The 19,952-nt window shown below is 31.8% G+C and overlaps 3 protein-coding genes across 5 annotated transcripts; 2 read left to right on the plus strand and 1 right to left on the minus strand.

The window, feature by feature from the left end:
* The first annotated feature begins 14 nt into the window (after positions 1-14).
* On the plus strand, positions 15-5,302 carry LOC109546070 (coiled-coil domain-containing protein 186). Of its 3 annotated transcripts, XR_007282016.1 has the most exons (13): positions 15-373; positions 946-1,237; positions 1,293-1,587; positions 1,722-1,842; positions 2,043-2,220; positions 2,270-2,389; positions 2,446-2,626; positions 2,680-2,919; positions 2,983-3,126; positions 3,183-3,401; positions 3,748-3,758; positions 4,816-4,965; positions 5,027-5,302. XR_007282016.1 is itself a non-coding variant. In XM_019916904.2 (12 exons), the coding sequence occupies exons 1-12, from the start codon at positions 226-228 to the stop codon at positions 5,084-5,086; spliced, it is 2,148 nt and encodes a 715-aa protein (XP_019772463.2). In that variant the 5' UTR covers positions 15-225; the 3' UTR covers positions 5,087-5,302. The 3 variants fall into 3 exon arrangements, 2 of the variants coding, with proteins under 2 accessions (XP_019772463.2, XP_048524596.1); XM_019916904.2 differs by lacking the exon at positions 3,748-3,758; XM_048668639.1 differs by lacking the exon at positions 3,748-3,758 and having other exon boundaries at positions 4,816-4,969; positions 5,027-5,167.
* Positions 5,303-5,430: 128 nt separating this feature from the next.
* Positions 5,431-9,398, minus strand: LOC109546072 (tubulin alpha-4 chain). Its single transcript, XM_019916907.1, has 9 exons — positions 9,270-9,398; positions 8,816-9,035; positions 7,562-7,666; positions 7,300-7,496; positions 7,038-7,195; positions 6,888-6,978; positions 6,692-6,817; positions 5,934-6,078; positions 5,431-5,877 (listed from the first exon to the last, which is right to left on the minus strand). The coding sequence occupies exons 1-9, from the start codon at positions 9,270-9,272 to the stop codon at positions 5,579-5,581; spliced, it is 1,344 nt and encodes a 447-aa protein (XP_019772466.1). The 5' UTR covers positions 9,273-9,398; the 3' UTR covers positions 5,431-5,578.
* An 840-nt stretch (positions 9,399-10,238) lies between these two features.
* Positions 10,239-18,811, plus strand: LOC109546069 (exocyst complex component 4). The gene is made up of 18 exons (XM_019916903.2): positions 10,239-10,405; positions 12,569-12,721; positions 12,904-13,082; positions 13,144-13,309; positions 13,369-13,568; positions 13,625-13,769; positions 13,829-14,083; positions 14,142-14,260; positions 14,313-14,485; positions 14,556-14,734; positions 14,864-15,084; positions 15,274-15,335; positions 15,714-15,821; positions 15,896-15,966; positions 16,848-17,048; positions 17,105-17,254; positions 17,319-17,525; positions 17,595-18,811. Exons 1-18 carry the CDS (start codon positions 10,352-10,354, stop codon positions 17,760-17,762), a joined length of 2,811 nt encoding a protein of 936 aa, XP_019772462.1. The 5' UTR covers positions 10,239-10,351; the 3' UTR covers positions 17,763-18,811.
* The last annotated feature ends 1,141 nt before the right edge of the window (positions 18,812-19,952 follow it).

The raw sequence follows: 19,952 nt of genomic DNA on the forward strand, positions 1-19,952 counted from the left end.
TTCCTGTCGGTTTTGACATTTCTGTTTATCCCTAACCTAAATTACTGTTGACAATTTTAATCGATCTGTTCAAATCAGATTATTTAATTAACTTATGGCTAATTTAAAATCTTGTTTACAAATAATTCCGCTTAGTTGTTTGTTTATTTTCTGTTAATATATGAGTGTGTATACTTGACAGATTTGCGAAAAACTGACTTAAATTGTTCGATTAACTTGCCACATATGTTATCTGGAACAGAAAATTGTTCAACTATGAAAGCGAATAGCGATTTACAGAAGCACAATCAGGGGGAAAGTGTAGATAATGAACTTCCTGAAGTTTCCAGTCAGGATAGGAGTAAAAATGTCTGTCAATCGGAAACCAAACCAGGTATGAGAGATGAAAATTTCTCATTTATATCAAGTTTTAAATTGCTATAAAATTTGCTATTTGGTGTGTAATTCCACCAAATTCACATAATCCCATAATCACTGCTATAATCTTTAAATCACAACACACTGCGATAATCTCGAAAGGCGCATTTTTCCTTTGAGGGCCAATTCTTCGTAGATTTTCCACCCGTATTTTCATTAATATTTTACATTACATACTTTCTCGTATATTTTCAACCAACAGGATCAGGAAAACACATTTGCATTAGCCTAATTCCTTGAGACTGGCAAGTTTTTAGGACGCAGTTATTTATCAGTTCAGCGTAACTATTCGAGCAGAACCTCTGAGGATGCACGGCGGAATATAATCTCGAAAAACTCATTAAGCTGCTTATTATTATATTTTTCTGTATACCTGCATATTTTTTAAGTAGCAAACTTACCTGCATCTACAACAGGTCGCAATATAAACTTAATGTTTTGACTAAATTTAAGTCTGCCTCATTTGAATTTCTCACTTAAATATATATATGTATATACCCTATTTCTAGAAATATTATTTTATTGCAGCAAATAATGAACAACTAAGCCACTCAAACAACAGCAATCAGTCAGATATTTTAAAAGTCGAAAAAGTTACTTTAAATTCCCCAGCTTACATCAAGAATAATAGTATTGATGAGCTTTTACAAAAAGTATCATATCAACAGAATGTTATTGAACAGAATACTGATACCATCAGGTTTATTGAGGAAAAATGTGCAAAACTTGAAACATTTCGAAAGGATATTGAACACAAACTTGAAACCGCAATTAAACAGAAAGATGCTGCTATAAAGGAAAAAGAAAATATTGTTATTAGGTAAAGCAATATGTTGTATTGCTTGAGTTTACTGTAATTATAAAATATCTTATAGGTATGCAGTAGGCGAAAACAATGTTTTAAAGGAACGCCAGCAGAAAGAGCAAGCCGAGAAGAAATATAAAGATTTGCATAAAGAATATGAACTACTGCAGCATAAACTACAAACTATGATATCAGAGAAAAGTAGAATTTGTCAAATGTTAGACAATAAGTGTTATGAGTACAAAAACGTTCAGTTGGAATTTGATAAGGCGAAGCAAGACTTGAACAATCTAGAAACTAAATTGAAATGGAATCAAAACAGTTTAAAAAATGAAATTGAGGCGCATAGAGAAATCCAAGCAAGGGTTAGTTATCTAAACTAATATTACATGACTCACTAAATCTTTAACTTATTTAAGCCAGTGTGTACACACCATTTCCTATAATTCATTAGCAATTTCTTTATCATGAATTTAGCTTGAACTATTTTCTTCTTTAGGCTGACGCTCTAAATGCGAAGGTTCAAGATTCCGTTAACCAAATTGAGGCTGCTAAGAAAAGTGCCGAAGAAACCGTAAAGAACTTCATGACTTCACAAGAAAATAGGGCATATGTTTTAGGTATATTTGCTTTTAGTTTTACCTAAGAATGCTGGATGTTAGAAATTAGGTTTGTTAATGCAACATTTTTCTTATGATTGAGTGCTTCTCTAATGAGTTTACAATATCTTTTCGCTTTGGAGCACATCTATTCTAAATTTTCAATAGCTATTTGTAAACTTTCAACAACAGTAGTTTTTTTTTTAAATATGTAATTTTAGATCAGCAAGTTAAAGAGCAACAAGCAACTCTTATTCTTTTGAGACATGAAAAATCTGATAAAGACCAACACGTAAAATCGTTGCAGTCCGAGCTTGAGCGACTACAGTCAAAACACAAAGAAATTATTGAAGAGAACAATAATTTAAGTTTGAAAGTGCAGCACCTGGAAAGAGAAAGGTAGTAATGCGAGTTTCTCCTTAAGTTTACTATAATTTTAGACTTTTAGATTGGAGAATGAACAAAAGCTAAGTGAACTTAGGGGATATCAGGATTTGCAACGCCAGGATGCCGCAAATTTGCAGACCAAAAATGTACAATTCGAACAAGTGAAGTTGCAGTTAAAACAGTATTCAAGATTAACGTTAGTTATCTATACTGTATATCTATTCTAATTTGTTTCAGCGAGGAAGAGCAGTTGCAGGCTGCAAATGAGCAAATTGAACGTTTAAAGGAAAGAAATCAAGAAATAGAATCGGATATGGACTCTTGTCGAGTGAGAGAAGCAGAATTGCTGGTTTTTACTCAACAATTAACCGATAAAAATGTGAGACTACAATCCGAATTCACAGCCGTTGAGACAAAAGTATGTTCCAAATTAATCATAGTAAAAATACTAACATGGTTTACTCATTTTAGGTACAGCAACTAAGTTGTGAGCAAACTGTTTTAAAGCGACAGCTTAAGGAGCACGAAACTAGAATTTCTATTTTAAATTCAACACTTGAACAGGAAAGATCTAAAAATGCAACAGAATCCGAATCACTCACTAAAAATTTAAAAGAAACGCAAAATAAACTCGATGTTGCATTAAGAGATGTTGCTGATCAGCAAGGCGAAAATTTAGTGATGAAAAGAAAGTTCGATTTAAGTATGAGGGTACGCACGGTTGTTTGCTAAGATAGATTGTGGTTTAATAACTGGATTTTAAATGCATTTTAGGAAGTGAACAAAGAACTTCACCATTGCAGAAGGAAGTTAGAACACTACGAGGCGGGTGATTCGTCAACAAATAGTAGTAACTCTAGCTCATCCTTAAATGTTAATGGGCATGCTCAAAATTTATGTGACACCGAACATGTGAAAGTATGTGTTTATTGCATTCCTAATAATGGTATTATTTTTATAAAACATTTTTTTAGGTAATACAACCAGAGCCAACCATAGACAAGCAAACGCTCATAGAGCATATAGTGAAATTACAGCGAATAAGTGCTAAAAAGTCAGAAAAAATTGATTTTCTAGAGGAGCATGTGAATAATCTGGTTTCGGAAATTCAAAAAAAGACTAAATTATTACAGGGCTATGTATTAAGAGAACAGGCTGGTACTCTCAGCTCGAACAGCATGGATAATAATAAAGTAAGTGTGTATCCGCAATATTTTTAAACGATTTCAGCGTCCCGTTTTTAGCGTTTTAATTGTAAATTTAATAATTTCGGAACGAATAAATTATCCAAGGGTTTTATAAGTGATAAGTTTTCATCATTTAATTTCACGTCTTCATATTTCGTAACAAATAGTAAACATAATAAATAAATTTGCTTTTAGTTTAAATTACAGCATGTTGAGTTTCATTCATTATACTGAAAACGACTGATTGTACAGATTTAATTTGATTTAAACATTCTTTTCAAATTAAAACTATATACTTTTATGTATAATAAATTAATTAAAATCTTTTTTTTTTGCCTTCATTGTGGACCAGAAGAAGTTATGGTAAGTATAATGTTTGATGTTGATTGAAATCCATTTTAACTAAAAGGAATTTAATTTATTTTGTCCGTGATATTTTTCGTTTTAATTAAAATTAATAAAAATGTATGGGAGTATACACAATATTATGCGACTGCTGGAGTTTATAACCGAACATCGGTTATACTCGATGGCGTAATTCTTTAATAAAACGAAACAAAGACTTGGCGAAGTCCGGATGGTAATACAAAAAGTGAAATTGATCATTTTCTCTCCGGTAATAAATCAGTAGTGAAAGATGTTACTGCTCTAAATTGTTGCAATATCAACAGCTATCACCGAATGATAAGAGCCAAAGTAACTGTTAATACTAAGCTAGAACGGAGGAAGAGCAACCAAAGTTTCTCAAACAAAAGAAACAAGTTATAGATCTAAAAAACTATGAAGGAAACTTCGGAAAGATACCGGAAAAGACTTGAAAAAGGAATGGAGAAAACTCACGACAAAAATAACATCGACAAAACCAGCCAATTACTAAGCATAGCAGAGCAGAAAAGAGAAAAAACATGCAAGCTTGGGGATGAAACAAAGAAAATTATTTAAAAAAAGAGACAACTATTAAAGGAGAAAAAATTGGAAGAACTTAGAATGTTAGCAAAAGAGACAATAAGGACGATCTAAATGAACACTATGAAAATAAAGTTAAAAAACTGCTAGAAAAAAATAGAGACCTTAGAAGTCTCAAAAAGAACATCTATAAAAAACAAATAACAGCCTTGAATGATCAAGCGAGGAACGAAATAACGAATAGTGAAGAAATAACACAGCCGAACATTTTTACAGTAATTTTTACATTCCAAAGCACAGAACCGAAATAGCTGGAAACATATGAAGGAGGCCTACGTCCAAAAATGGAATACATAAGGCTCAGGAAAAAAACCAATATTAATCTGATATGTTTGGATAGCGTTATTTATTCGACTTCTTAAATCTAATATCTAAGCCACCTTAGCAGGTTTTTTAGTTTTGACTTTTCAGTATGTATTTAAATTATAAATATTTTATTATACATTTATTTCAGGCGCAGTTAGCCAAATTAAATGGTGTTATGGCATCCCTATACAGTAGCAGAGTATGCGATCAAAATTTAACCCTCGAATTATCACTTGACATTAACCGGAAGCTGCAAGCTGTTTTAGAGGATGCGTTGCTGAAGAACATAACGCTAAAAGTCGGTATATTAATTTTTCTGACCTCGTTGCATTTCACTTCAAAAACGAATATTTTTGCAGGAAAATGTTGATACGCTAGGAGCAGAAATTGATAGACTAAACCAAATACTGAAGAAGTGATTATCAATTTACTTACCTATATATTATAGAAAAAAGCATGATTACCTGTATTTTACGTACCTATTAAGAATTCCAGTCATTTATTGTGATCTCATTATCTTTATAATTAAAATAGTAAATCCATACCCTAAAACATTTCTTTCTTTAAGGTGCATCTGTAACGATCGGATTTAATTTCAAAGTGTAGAAGTGATTAAAATATTTAATTAAGTTAAAGTGGAATTTTATTAACAGTTTACCAAATTTCTCTTACCAGATATCAGTTCGAGCTTGAAAAAAACTACTTTCAAACGGACCAAGACTTATTTAATAAATAAGTTTTGTCAGAAATAAATATCGCTGCGTTGTTTTTATGGATGTATTTGAGTATGACAAGATGTAAAAATTGGAGAGATCTAGGATATGATTTAAAGTGGATGGAGGCGAAAAGTGAGTGCGCAAAGCTTAGCTTTTTACATTATGTGACTGATAATTTACGTCTATCAGATTTACTTAAGCTAGTTCTTCAGAAATGAGCTCAGTTGTATCAGATGCCACTTCTTCATAGTCTCGTTCCAACGCGGCAAGGTTTTCACGTGCTTCGGAAAATTCTCCTTCTTCCATACCTTCCCCTACGTACCAGTGTACGAATGCCCGCTTCGCAAACATCAGATCGAACTTTTTATTCAACTTTTTCCACGCGGATTCAATGGCGGTTGTATTGGATAGCATGCAAACTGCTCGTTGTACTGTAGCTAGATCACCTCCTTTTACGACTGTGGGAGGCTGATAATTGATACCAACTTTGAATCCTGAAAATATGGAGTTCTTTTTAAGATAATGGCGGGTTTGGGTTGATACACGTTACCTGTAGGACACCAATCGACGAATCTCACATTACTTTTAGCTTTCATTAAGGCTATTGATGCGTTTACATCTTTTGGTACCACATCGCCTCTATACAGAAGGCAACATGCCATGTATTTTCCTTCGCGCGGATCGCATTTGACCATCTGAAATAAATTATGATGGCCTAAGAATCCTCCAGGTAGGTTTTTGATATAATGTTTGTTTGTTTCATATAAAAAAATAATTTTAGTAATACTTAGTAAGTAAGCCTGGGTAACTTAGTAAATTTTTAGGAGTTGGCGCAGTGCTGCGCAAATGGCTTTGTGCGCCAACCCAACGCACTGGCGCAGTAACTCGGTTCCATTTCTGGAGAAATGTTGTTTCCTTTTTTTTACCAGAGCGAATTCTTACATATTGTATTCTCCTACTATTGTTATACAATTTATTAACATAGCTATCGAAACGCCAAGGTAATTTTTTAAATTAATTTCTTTACTAATTGGAATTTTTTCTTACAGCTTGAGCCTAAATGTGTCGCAGGGGACCCTCTAGGTGATAGTTCTTGATTACATTTTGATAAATAATTCGTTATTATTGCGAGATAAGAGAACTGGTTATTAATCTGTAATAACGTGAGGAAAAGCTTTAATCCGCTTTAATAAATGAGTTATAACTCATTTATTAAAGCATTTACTAAGTCAGAGAGCGGCAACAACTCGAATAGCAACTCAACACAGTGCTACCCAGACCTTACTTATAAAACTACCCAGTCAGTACCTGGTTGGTTGGTTCAAACAATTCAGCGGTTATTTCCGCTACCGACATGCCTTCATGATAAGCTTTTTCCGATGATACCACTGGAGCATAGGAAGCAAGTGGGAAGTGAATTCTGGGATAAGGTACCTAAGCAAAATTTTACGGGAATGAAACGTTATGTTAGCGGACAGTTTTTAAATATATATTTAGTTTTTACCAAGTTAGTCTGAAATTCCGTCAGATCAACATTCAGAGCGCCATCAAATCTCAAAGATGCTGTAATAGATGAAAGAACTTGACTTATTAGCCTGTAAATCAAAACAGTGAAATAGAGTAAACATTTTTTTGACTGTTTCTTAAATTGTACCGATTTAAATTAAGATAATGGGGTCGTTCAATTCCCAATTTTGTGCGGCAAATGTCGTAAATCGCCTCATTGTCCACCATAAAAGCACAATCAGAATGGCTCAAAGTAGTGTGTGTAGTCAAAATTGAATTATACGGTTCTACAACTGCCGTGCAAACCTAAATATAAAAACATTATTCTATTTATAGGGTCATTTTTCTAATAACATTTTAGGATTCTAAATATTTAAAAACCTTTTACAAAAAGTAATTTGATAACTTACTTGAGGCGCGGGGTAAACAACAAATTCCAGTTTACTTTTTTTTCCAAAGTCTTGGCTGAGTTTCTCCATTAACAAAGACGTAAATCCGGACCCAGTGCCTCCTCCAAAAGAATGAAAGACGAAAAAGCCTTGTAATCCCGAACAGTTTTCGGCTAGTTTATAAAGCCGCTCAGTAACAATGCCTAGCATTTCTTTACCTACAGTCAAAAGCAGGTAAAGGATTTAAGTTTTTAAATTTTAGTGTTATCCTGGAAAAATCTACCAATACTGTAGTGTCCTCGAGCATAATTATTTGCGGCATCCTCTTTTCCAGTTATCATTTGCTCAGGATGGTAAAGTTTCTTGTAATACCCAGTCCTTACTTCGTCTAAAATACATTGCACAGTGTTAATGAAATGAATAAAGTGTCAATAAAATACATCTACCTACTTAACTTAATCTTTTCACTGGAAAAAATAGTAATATTTTTGAGTAAAGTCCCGATTTTGTAATTCAGTAAGCAGTTGAATCCTCTTAGGGGCGCATATATTTTATGCTTCTATTTATGCCCAAATGGGTGATATATTCATTATTTTTAAAGCTAAAGAGTATGTTTTATTTATACAGCTAGAAGCTAGATTATAAAGCTGTTTTTCAGATGTGACGATTTCAAACTTTTCTTTTACACACTCCTGTTCTAGATTTCTTCTGACATAGGTATTTAATTAAATTTAGCTGGACCGCTTACTACCTAGTTAAACTTATTTAATTAAGTGTAAATATTTTAAGTTATTATAAAATCATAATTATAATCGGCGCCGTGCAGGACTTGCTTTTTTAGTGCAGTGTTTAAAAATCGTACCTATCTAAAACTAATAGAGCACTTTACATATTTTTTGCATACTTTGCGATAATGTTTACGCTGATTTTTTTTTCGATTTAATGATATTTTTTGGCTCTATCAGTTGATCATCATGATATCATCAAGTTGATGACGCGAATCACCAGAACACAGAGACGTAATTTTATATTCATTTGCAGGAAAGTAAATATGATTATTTTCATTTGCTTGTAAATATATGGGTACATATTTGTTTAAATGCTTGTAGAATATGAACCTTTTATTTTATAAAAGTATACAAAGTGCATATAAAGATATCTGCACCTCGTGAGTTTGATAATGTTGGTGTATTCGAGTATTCGATCATTCGAGTATTCGATTATTCGAGTATTCGAGTATTCGAATATTCGAATATTCAAAAACCGAATAATTATGTGTAGTCATAACTCGAATATTTGAATACTCGAATACTTTGATTGTGGTAGTGAGTGATTCAATGCACATAATTTGTATTTTCTAGTTTTTCGCATATGCTCTGAAAACATAAATCTCAATTTCATTGAATTACTTGTCGATTTTCAACCAAGAAAATTGTCAAGAATCCTTAAAAAAATTATACAGCTTTTTTATTTTTTTACTTGGTTTAGCTAGACCTTTTTGATCATATTATCATTTTTTAAGTTGTTTGACACTGACCTACAACAGTGGGTTCGAGATCAACCATAATAGCTCTGGGTACCATTTTTCCATTTTCCACTTCAGAAAAAAACGTTCCATAGCAATTATCTGATCTTACTTCTTTTTGGGGCAATATAGTTCCATCCGGCTGAATGCCATGTTCAAGGCAATACAATTCCCACATTGAATTTCCGATTTGAACTCCTGCTTGTCCGATGTGGACAGAAATGCACTCCCTCTGCAAATGGAAAGTATTCCCATAATATTTACGTGATATTAATGAATAAAAAAATAATTTTAATGGGTACATGGGTATGAACTATGCCAGTTTACATCTACGTTAGCTCATTAATTTTAATGTTTGTTATTCTACTAGAAATTTTTACTGTTAAGACCTTAAGATTTATCTGTATTTATGATCAAATATTGAGCAATTATAAATTGCTCGATTAAAAGTTGATATTATACGTACCATAATTTGGAAACTTAAATTTTGGGATTATTAAACTCAAAATTATAAATCAACTATAATTTTAAAGCAATTTTTCACATGACACGCGTCATGAAAAACGAATGAAAATTTTGTTGATGAGGCATTTGTTTGTTACTTAGGAAATTTTTCAGGGTCAAGAGATTGTTGTTCAGTACCTGTTGTTCTTATGCAGGATGATAATTTGCAAAGAATGTTATAAATGAGTTTATATGCAATAAATACGCAAAACAGCACAAGATACGTTTTTACCTTTACTTTTACCGTACTAGAAGAAACGTCTCTAAATATATTATTCACAATTTTGCATTACTCAATTATACATATTTACTCAAAATTAATCATGCATTTACGTTTCTCAAAAATAAGAAAAGCAGATGGGTCAAAAAAGTATATAGAGGAAATATCGTTAGAAGTTATCAAAATGATCACTTTATAGATAATCATTTTATTGCCAATTTTTGCGCTTTTCGCTCTTTGTTAGTGAAGGTCAAAAATAACCACACGTGGCTATAATTATTGTAATTAAGCAAACATTTTACTTTGTCGCAATTATTTTACACCTTGCATGTATTTATAATTTAATTTTCTGAAATATAAAGGAAGTAAAAAAAAATTAAATTGTAAAATGTGATCATTATTAAAATCAGAAAAATGCCAGTTGGGTCCTGTTCTTTTGGCGTAAGGTCCAGCGTTGCCACACCGTGACTATTTCCTTTAAACCTGATTAATAATTTAAAAATATTTTTCAATAATAAACAAATTGTTCATCACATTTTACCGCAGGCACTAACATCAGTTATAATTTGTTAATTACATGATTTTATTCACAATTTAATATAAAATAACTATATCAGAATAATAATTATCAGAAGCTATATCCAATAATCTGAATAGCTTGCCTAGCTGAACAAGCTGGCAATACGCTATTGATATGTCACGACTCACAACAAAAAAGTATGGTTAAGTTTATTAATGACGTTTTTGTCAATAGATTCTAAGCAAAAATAATGTGGGTGTTGTTTTTAAATTCAGTTATATAGTTTTATGATTTAGGCAGTGATATGGATTCGCCCCCTATTAAGCCCCCAAGGGGTGTGAAGCCTGTCAAGGAGACTGTAAGTACGAAATAATCCAGCCTGTTGCCCTTCGAGATATTTGCCCCATATTAAGATTCCTGTAGTTCTTGTGATCTATCACCGGAAACCAATTTAATTTTGGGCTGTATGTTTAATCGCACCCTTTCTACTTTATTTCATTTATTTGAAGATATTACGAACGTTAAGTTCACTTAATTTGCTATTTTTGTATCGCATGAGTTCTATTTGCGTACACAAACATGCAGGTGTGATCTTATTTACTAGGTATATCAATTTGTGTGCAATGTTTTTAAATTATATTCAATTCAGTTTTTAACAAGGCTCATTCTAGATACTGACGCAAAACCGATCTATCAACTGGTTAGCTCAGAAAAATTACGCACATAGTGGTAAATTAAACATACCATGCAAAGGTTCATTTACATGTTAATACTCTCATGAGCATTATTTAACTAAGTTTGCGGCGATAACTACAATATTTTGCATCTCTGCGCATCTGAGGTTCGTTTGCTGTCGTATTTTAATAGGGAGTAATTACCATAATATATTTTATCATAGACCAAATATAAATGTTAACTTTGTTATCTGTTTTATAATATTCTTATATAGCTTGATCACACGGTCAGGATCACAAGTTGCATAATTATTTAAAATTATTGATTCGAAATCTATTAAAATTATAGCTAGACATGCATATTTTGACCTTACTTTTGTTTTTACACAGAACAAAAAACAAGGAAAAATCTTACTACTTAATTAATATACAAATTTACTAATTATTTACTCTGTATATTATTGCGTTTTCAATTTCCTTTTTTGTTAAAATTGTAATATCATTCTATATGTTCTATTGCAATCTATTTATCTTTCATTATACCTGGTTGAGAATCTTGTTATACAATATTGCTTAATTTAGTTTAATAATTTGACATTGTTCATAATTCTTCCTATATTTAAAAGTAGGTAAGTAATAAACAAGTTCCAAAATTATTTGCTTTCTTATAATGTCAAATTATTTATTGTTGTTGGTTGAGACTAAATAAACTTGTGCTTAAAACGACATATGCGATTAATAAAATTAGATTCATTAATTTCAATAAAAGTTGAGATTTTTTGAAATATTTAGTTTAGTTGCAACAGAAGCAAAACACAAATATATGAAATTCTATGATAGTCGCAAGACAGTATAGTAAAATAATAAATAATTCTTTATTTATCCAGCAACTTTTTTATTGTCTTAATTTAAAAGAACTTTATTTCATAATACAGGATGTTATTTGATGACAGGCCGTAATTCCAAAAGATTAGAATTTAAATAGAAATTTTTATATAAGCCTGTATCCGAGAAAGTGTGGATTTGGAGATAAAGGAGGTCCAAGATATCAAAATTTGAATTTTCATTAATATCTCAAAGATTCCTTTGCTTGAATATTCTGTGCAACAAGCGAGGATCTTTTATTTTACAAATTTTTCGATAAGCAATCAAATTATTTAAGAAAATGAAATTCAAAGGCGTAATTTTTCTGCTTATATTATTCCTCAGAGTACCACTGAAACTATTCATCTAATTCGTATCACTTACTGCTTCAAATATCTCAATAACTCTCCGCCTTTCTTATTTTGAACACAGTCATATAAATTTACTATAAATTACTATAAATTTATTACAATAATGTAATACAATATTGTAATAAATTTATAGTTAAATTAAGTAATAATAAAACGTAATAAATAGAATGTTCTCGGGAATTTAAATATGCATTAATATCGGTATCCCATGCACATTTTTAAATCGATTTTTTGTTAACTAGATTGAAATTTTAAACAAAGAAGCAAGTAGTTTATTACAAGGAATGAAAAGCACAAAATATTAAGCTAAGCAAAGAAAACATATATTTTAAATCTACATGAAATAATTCACAAATTCCATTAGATACCCTGAATTATGGATACAAAAAATTGCATGATTTTTTTGATGTAGCGTATCGTCGGTGAATTTGTAGCTCTTTATTAGTATTGCTTCCTGGAATATACTCATAAAGATCTGGGTTTTCGCAATATTTTTTAAGTTTATCCAAACGCTCTTGGAGTTCTTGAGTTGCTTCTTTGTATTTTTTCAATTGATCAGGTGAAAACGTGTAGACATAATTTTTTTTAAGAGAATGTCTTATTTTATTATAGAGTGGGCTCTTAATGTCTGTAATAAGAACATTGTCTGCCAGCGAGACAAATGAGCAAAGAGACAGAGAAAAAGCAAAGCTTGAAGCCGATTTTAAAGTTTGTGATCAAAAATTGGATCGCCTAGTTTCTCATCATGAAAATGATCTTACACAGGTAAGAAAAGCAACAACTCTTCATCAACTAAACCATTGTGTTGTAATTATAATTTCAGTTCAGAAGCTCTAGATTTAATTAAAATGCAAACATAAAAACATTAATTATTACCCAAATCAATAAAAGCTGTTAAAACTCGCAATAGACTGTCGAATTATACAATTATTTGACAATTATTTTAGGTAATGCGCTTATTCGGAACAATATCACAATCTGTTACTGAAAATCGAGACAAAATACATACGGTGAAAGAGATGTTACAAGATTGTAAAAAAAAGTTAAGATGTAAAAGAGACGAATTAAAGGCCCTATGGATGGAAGGGTTAGAATATAAATATATGCTTCAATTGTTGCAAGAAATGTAAGATTATTTTTTATTTAAATGAAATTAAATGTTAACGGTAACATAAATTAAATTTTAGTGAAAAAATGAACAATATTCCTAGTCAGTTGGCTACTCACATGTCACATAAAAGGTTTCTGCATGCAACCAAACTGCTGGTAGAAGCTGTAAAATTAGGAAAAGACCCTTTGGAAGGCGTGGAAAGTCTGAAGGAGTTAAGCCAGGAATTGGAACAACGAAAAGAGGTTCTTACTTTTTGCAGCTTACAATTTCATGTTAATGAAAATGAACCATTCCTTTATAGCAACTTCATCTGCAAATCTTGTCAGAACTTAAGAATATTTTGTATACTAAACCTTGCCAGCATATACTAACATTGAGGAGACAGGGTTCAGGGAGAGATGGCTTTTTAATACACTCACCGTTGCAAAGAAGTATGAAAGGTAGATTAAGTGGAAGAAATCGAAGCAATGTGTCGCGAAACCTTATGGATGAGTTGTCCAAGTGAGATACCAATTAGTAGTTTAAAGCTTTTGATTATATTGATCAATATATTTAAGAGTTGGCAGTAAAGATCTATTCAGTGACGACTTCAATTTAGAAGAAGACCTAGAAAATTTAAATATCGATGAAAACAACAGACAGTATGTTTCAATATTGGTAAAGAGTTTATGTTTGCTGGAAAAATTGCCATATACTTTAGATGTAAGTATTTGCGAGTTCAATAAAATGTGATTCATATTTAATGTGTTGGAGTGTTCTAGGAATTGGTAAGAGAAATGCAGGCCTCGCTAACTCATATTATCCAAAAATCTACCCAACATGTTATAGATTATGCTGAAAACGTTGATTCGAAATTGGCGCTCAAAGAGTTGATCAATATTCTATTTGATCAATTCAAGGAAATTGCTGATTCGCATTTGATATTTCTAAAATGGGTAGACAAAGGAATTAAGATACATAGAATTAATTTAAAACCATATGGGTTACAGTACTATTGGTCTCAAGTTCAAGAAGTGGTTAGTGCTACTATTTGCAAGCAATTTGTTCCAAATAATTGACTTCTATTAATTACAGCTGCAAATATTTTTAAATGATTATCTGGATTTGCAAAATATGTCCACAGCTTTGCAAACTGATAAAACTGTAGAAAGTGGTGACATATCGGCTTATTTTTCACGAAGAAAGCAGCAGAGGTAATGGATAGCCAAATTAGTAAAGCTTTCGCTGAAATTTCGGTTTTTTCAGTAAGAAAAAAAGCCTGTTTAAATTCGAAGGTTCCTCAAGTGCTCTTAGCCTCAGCAATGCCTTAAAATCTTCCAAGAAAGAAAAAGTGTTAATCTGTTCTTCGCACCCCAATAATATACTGGTAGTGTTCATTCCTTTCATGTGCTTTACCGAAGATATCGAACAAATGTTAGGTGAGTTCCATTCAACGATTAACGAAATGTTGTTTTTTCATTTATAATAGAAGTGATTTTTCCATTCTAGGTATGGCACATGCTTCATGTTCGTTGTATGGCTACATCACTCAGCATATATCAAATGTTTATTTGAAACGAAAATCCGAGGAAATTATTGAGCAGGTCGAAAATGCTTTTAAAGCAGCGGATGCTTGGAAAAATACAGTTCTTTTGGACGTATCTGCTGGATACAAGCCTCTTCTAGTTGTGAGTATTCCTGTCCATCAACAGAATTTTCCAAAATAGCAGAATAGCGTCAAGTAAACAACTTGATCGCTTTTAATTAAGGACTTTTTTGTCCATTAATTTAGGACTATTAGCATACCTTTTTTACAGAGCACCGTTACTGTAGAAAGATGTATACGAGAATGGAAAGCTATTCTTCAATCTCTTCCTTTGTATAGCGAAAAAATTGCCGACTATTCCGTAAACGTTTTGAAAGAATATAAAGACACTTGCTATGCTGCTTATAGAGGAATGGTTCAGCCGCATTCGGAAGATAAGCGAATATGTAGTGCTGCATGGCTGAAGGATGAGGATATTAACAGGTTTTTAAAGTATGTTGTTTGAACTTATTATATTATAGTTGAATTATGATTTATGAGAAATTTCTAAATAAGACGAACAATATATTAATACGCATCGCAATTGTGCCTAGTTGAGTTAATTTCAGGAATACTGGAAAAATATGTATTCGAATAGATTATAATTTTATATTTCAATTTAAATTTTTCCCTCCTTTTCAGGTCTTTACCAAATTGGCTCAATTTGAAAGCCCAACAAGAATATCATGCCAGAAGCGAAAGAGGTGTGTAAATATATTTGTTCTTTTGTTTTCAATTTTTTTCTGTATATATTTTCTCTAGTATATATTTTTTCCTCTAGATTGATTAATTGTTGCGTTGTTTAAATTTCACGATTCACGTTACCAATCTTTTTCTATAAGGGAACACTTTGCAAACCCAGAAATTTTAACGGAATACTTATACTACAATATATCCTATATAATAAGTTCACTCTCGCGTTTCAATGTGAAGTAAAATATCTTTAAATGACTTGTAGTGTATAAACATTTCCGAATTATCGCGGAACACCAGTTCAGGTTGAGCGGAACACAGTTTCGGAAACCTTGCGTTTCTGCATTTGTAATATAAAACAAGTATTAATTTACTTGTTTATTTTTTAGGAAGAAAGATTTTAAGAGATCAACCATCAGAAGAAGAGAGCCCAGAAGATGTTCGAATGAGGAATCGAAAGGAAGCAGAAATACTGGCCAGTAATTTAGGGGAAGGAGGTAATAACGAGATTAACGGTTATTTTTTTAATATAATATATTTTATACTACCAATAATCTATATTTTTCGGTAGGTGTTTCATCTAGTGAAATTTTATCTGATATCTCCCTTCTAAAGGAATTAGCAACATTGCAAGAAAGTATGGTGAGTTAAAAATACGTTGTAATTTTAATTAATTCACTGAAGAAAATGCGATTTGAAAACACTGAATAGCTTCCAGCACTATTTGATTCAATTTTCTTTCTTGAATTATTTTGGAAATGCTTATTTCAAATTTACTTTTATTTTATATTAGTTATTTACTTTATCGCTCTAATCCCTCTTTCTTCGGGTGCCGAAAGAATTGGGATTCTACCCGGAGCCTTCCTTCCGTATTCGTCGCCTAGTCGGACCAAATTGGGTACAAAGTTAAGAGAACGAGCAATTTCACGATGGATCATTCCAACTTGTTTATAAGCTCATGCTCTACCTTTCCCCTCGTCATTTAATGCGTTTGACTTTCTAAAACTTACGATTTTTACAAGTGAACCTAAATCATTGTTACGGTCAGAAAATCCGTACATTTGAAAAAAATAATAGTGTTTGAAAGAAAAGCTGGTTAAACGACATTTCGCCACAACTTTACTGGTCATATGTATCGTATTTCCTAAAAAGATGAGCTCATTTGGTTTGGTAGTTTATGAGTTAAGGCCAAAAAAGTGGGTGAACCTAAATCATTGTTTCACACTGTAATTCCAAATTTGTTGTATTAATTTATAGATGTCTCTTAAGACAAGTCGATAACTATTTTTGCTAATGTTAATGAAATTTTAATTATTTGTGATTTTGTGTTCACATTCCATTTGTTCGATTATTTTCTTGAGAAATGGGAATTACGGCGCTGTCCTTATATATTGTATAGGTTGGTGAATGCGCAAAAGATTATTGGATAGGTGCCAGGTGCCTACTATTTTAGGGTAGAACCACCCTGAAATAGTAAACAGTAGTTCTGGCTACGGATCTCTGACTTCCCTATATTTTTACAGGAATGGTTTTCTGTAAGAATGTTCCAGTATACGAGCGAGTTCAGATTAGAACCATCCAGACTATCTCCACCTAAACCAGACAATAATAGTCACAATGACTTAATGCCTCCGGTTTCAAGTTCCACGCTACATCAGCTGACTAGTATTGCACAAGAGTTTGATGAACTAGCTAACACATGTCTGATGTTATTGCACTTGGAGGTAAATTGTTTTTTTTTTATTAAAATAATTAATACAATTTTGTCTATAATGTTTAGGTGAGGGTTCAGTGCTTCCATTATCTACTGGCACAGGCTCATTATAATAAAGATTCCCACGAGCCAGATCCTAAAGTATCTGAATTGAGTAAAGTATTAGCAAATGTTGACGAAGCCATGACTAGCAGTTTACACCCAAGGAAATGCAAGGTAAGCTGAATTTCTCAATGAGTAATACTGAATTTGCTTATTGGTTCTCTTGATTAATTTGCAGTACATCTTCGAAGGATTGGGCCATTTGATAGCAAAAATTCTTATTAGTTCGGCTCAGTACATACAAGTCATAAATGACGCAGGAATTCAGCGTATGTGCAGAAATATTTTTGCCCTTCAGCAAACTCTTACAAATATTACTATGACTAGAGAGCTCGCATTGGATCACGCTCGCCATTATTTTGAACTGTTTTTCTTAACACCAGAGGTACGTACTGATTTATTCATATTCCTGCAGGTAATTCAGATGCGTACCACCACTTGTCTTTGTTTTCAGGAAATATTGAATGGGATAGTCGATAAGGGACCTGAATTTAGCGAACTTGAATATATGAATGCATTACAGCTTCTTAACAGAAGCCAAAAAAATAAAGATTCTAGTTCAGTGACAGTGCATCTTGAAAGGCTCTCAGATATTCTAGGAGAAGTGGGTGTGACTGTATAGGTTTTCTAGTTCAAGGATTATGGAACTTAATTCGTTTTGTTCTAAATCGTGTCTTCTAAGTACAGATGTTCAGGCATAGCATTGAATACTTTTCGATTACGCCAATAATCGCAATTTGCTTTCTTCTGTGCGCGTTTACTATGGATTGAATATGTTTCAAATTCTTTTCCTTCGAACCTTCGTTCGGAGATTTTAATTTTTTTAATGTTTAGTGAGTTCGATTCTTTAATTCTTTTATTTGACGGAAATACGGTTTATAATTTTTAATAAAATATATAGGTAAATAACAATTTTTTTCAGTTATCATTTATTTAGAAAAGCTAATTTTTTATAATTGCTTGTAGTTATTCTTTATATATTTTCTACATAATCCGATGGTCAATCTTTTTAACACACTCCTAATTGCAAACGCAGGTTGTTTAATTAAGTATCAACCCTGTGGAAATTTTTATTCAGTTTAGGTATCAGCTTTCATTGAAAAATGTTATTATTTTTTTCATAAAAAAATTGTTATAGCATAGCATCCAATAAACTGTTAGTTTATATGGCACTTATTCTGAAATCTTTACTTCACATTTAGGGCTAACAAAGGAGCTAAACGCACACAAAATTTTCGTAATTTTTTAATTCTTCCAATGCAAATGATGAGAAGTAGCATTGTGCATGTTTTCGTTCTGTCAGTCTTACTTTTTCTTTTACTTTCTACATTTTTTGTTTTTGTTTGTTCGCATGTAATATATTTTTGCACAATCCTGGTGATTCAGTTTATTAACGAAAAAATTATCCTTTTCCTGGATGCAATTTGTTTGCTTCTGTATGTTATGCCTGTTCGGAACACTGCTTCTAAATATTATATTACCAATATGTCAGAAGAATATATGGTCTCTGATGATATAGTTCTATTGAGGTACAAGTCAAAGATGTATTATAGTATAATTTGATGTAATATTTATTTACTCCACTGTATATTATGATGGATGTTAATCCCTGTTAATAATTTGTTTTCAGATATATTTTTAATAAAATCAACATATTAAAATATTTAAAAACTTAGTTCGTACTATTTTCCGTCCATTCCATCTGTGGTTGTGGTGTTATTCTTGCAAGTGGGCAGGAACATGTTTAATACTCTTAAAAGCACTTACGACTATTACGACCTAACTAATCCATTTAACTAAAGTGTTTCTATATTATACATAGTTTTGTATGTATACATTACATTTGTATGTATTGTATGTACGTACTGGTTATATACAAATATAAACTTTCGGTCCGCACTGCTTCGTTTTCGTTGAATTTTGAATCGACTAGAATTTTTTATGATAAGCCTTCAAATTCATAATAAATATCAATTGTGATAAAAATTTCGTATAGGCTTTCGAGGTAGTAAAAAACTGAACAAAAAAACGGCGACAAAAATAGGGTTTAATAATCTTCCTTTTTAATTTAAATAGAGTTTACTAGCAAATATATTCGGGCTGAGAATCCCAAAAAGGATATTTTCCAAGTTTGCTCCGAATATTTCCTATAACTCTTTATTCTCTTTCTACTTCTATTAGTGCGGACCATCCTTTTAATAAATATGCAAACTGTTTTTATTTTTTTATCAGAAACATTAATATAAACATTTAATTTCAAAATAAAACATAAATCAATTCATAAAGATGTAATATGCAGAGTTTCTCAAACTGAGTTGCGTGAAACACCAGTGTTCCGCTGAACCTGAATATATTTGCTATTGAAAAATGTGGTGAGCTTTTTTTTTTAGGTTTTAAAATAAACTTCAATAGAAATAAATTTAAACAAATAAACCAAGTGTTTCGATAAAATTTATGGGGTTGCAAAGTGTTCCATTTTCGAAAAAGTTTGGGAAACCCTTATCTAGTGACTGACTAGTGAAAACAAGTTGCATAAATTGTCAACATATTTGTCGATAGCGGTCGAAGTGCTCAGATTTCCCCTACCCGAATGCTCAGATCACGAACATTTTCAATAAAGTGCGTCGTCTCGTAGTGAACCATTTTAGAGAAAAGTCGTATGTGTGGGTCGTCTTAAAAAATGGGTTGTAAGCTGCAATCATTCGGCTTTCGAGTTGAAACTTGTATATTTCTCGAAAGTTACGTTATTGATTTTACGATTGATGTAGTTTTTATAATCGTGGCATTATTAAAAAATCCTAATTTTCCATTA

The sequence above is a fragment of the Dendroctonus ponderosae genome, unplaced genomic scaffold, assembly GCF_020466585.1.
Source record: "Dendroctonus ponderosae isolate FM_Combo_2020 unplaced genomic scaffold, Dpon_F_20191213v2 Dpon_F_20191213_7, whole genome shotgun sequence".
NCBI lineage: Eukaryota > Metazoa > Arthropoda > Insecta > Coleoptera > Curculionidae > Dendroctonus > Dendroctonus ponderosae.

Coding starts and splice junctions, on each gene's coding strand:
- LOC109546070 (XM_019916904.2), top strand. CDS start 226: ATGTTATCTGGAACAGAAAATTGTTCAACTATGAAAGCGAATAGCGAT. Junction 3,127..3,182: donor GTGACACCGAACATGTGAAA/GTATGTGTTTAT, acceptor ACATTTTTTTAG/GTAATACAACCAGAGCCAAC. Junction 4,966..5,026: donor TGAAGAACATAACGCTAAAA/GTCGGTATATTA, acceptor ATATTTTTGCAG/GAAAATGTTGATACGCTAGG.
- LOC109546072 (XM_019916907.1), bottom strand. Junction 7,497..7,561: donor TCGAGGACACTACAGTATTG/GTAGATTTTTCC, acceptor TTTTGACTGTAG/GTAAAGAAATGCTAGGCATT. Junction 6,979..7,037: donor CATTATCTTAATTTAAATCG/GTACAATTTAAG, acceptor TTTGATTTACAG/GCTAATAAGTCAAGTTCTTT.
- LOC109546069 (XM_019916903.2), top strand. CDS start 10,352: ATGGATTCGCCCCCTATTAAGCCCCCAAGGGGTGTGAAGCCTGTCAAG. Junction 13,310..13,368: donor AATTGGAACAACGAAAAGAG/GTTCTTACTTTT, acceptor ATTCCTTTATAG/CAACTTCATCTGCAAATCTT. Junction 14,261..14,312: donor TCACGAAGAAAGCAGCAGAG/GTAATGGATAGC, acceptor CGGTTTTTTCAG/TAAGAAAAAAAGCCTGTTTA.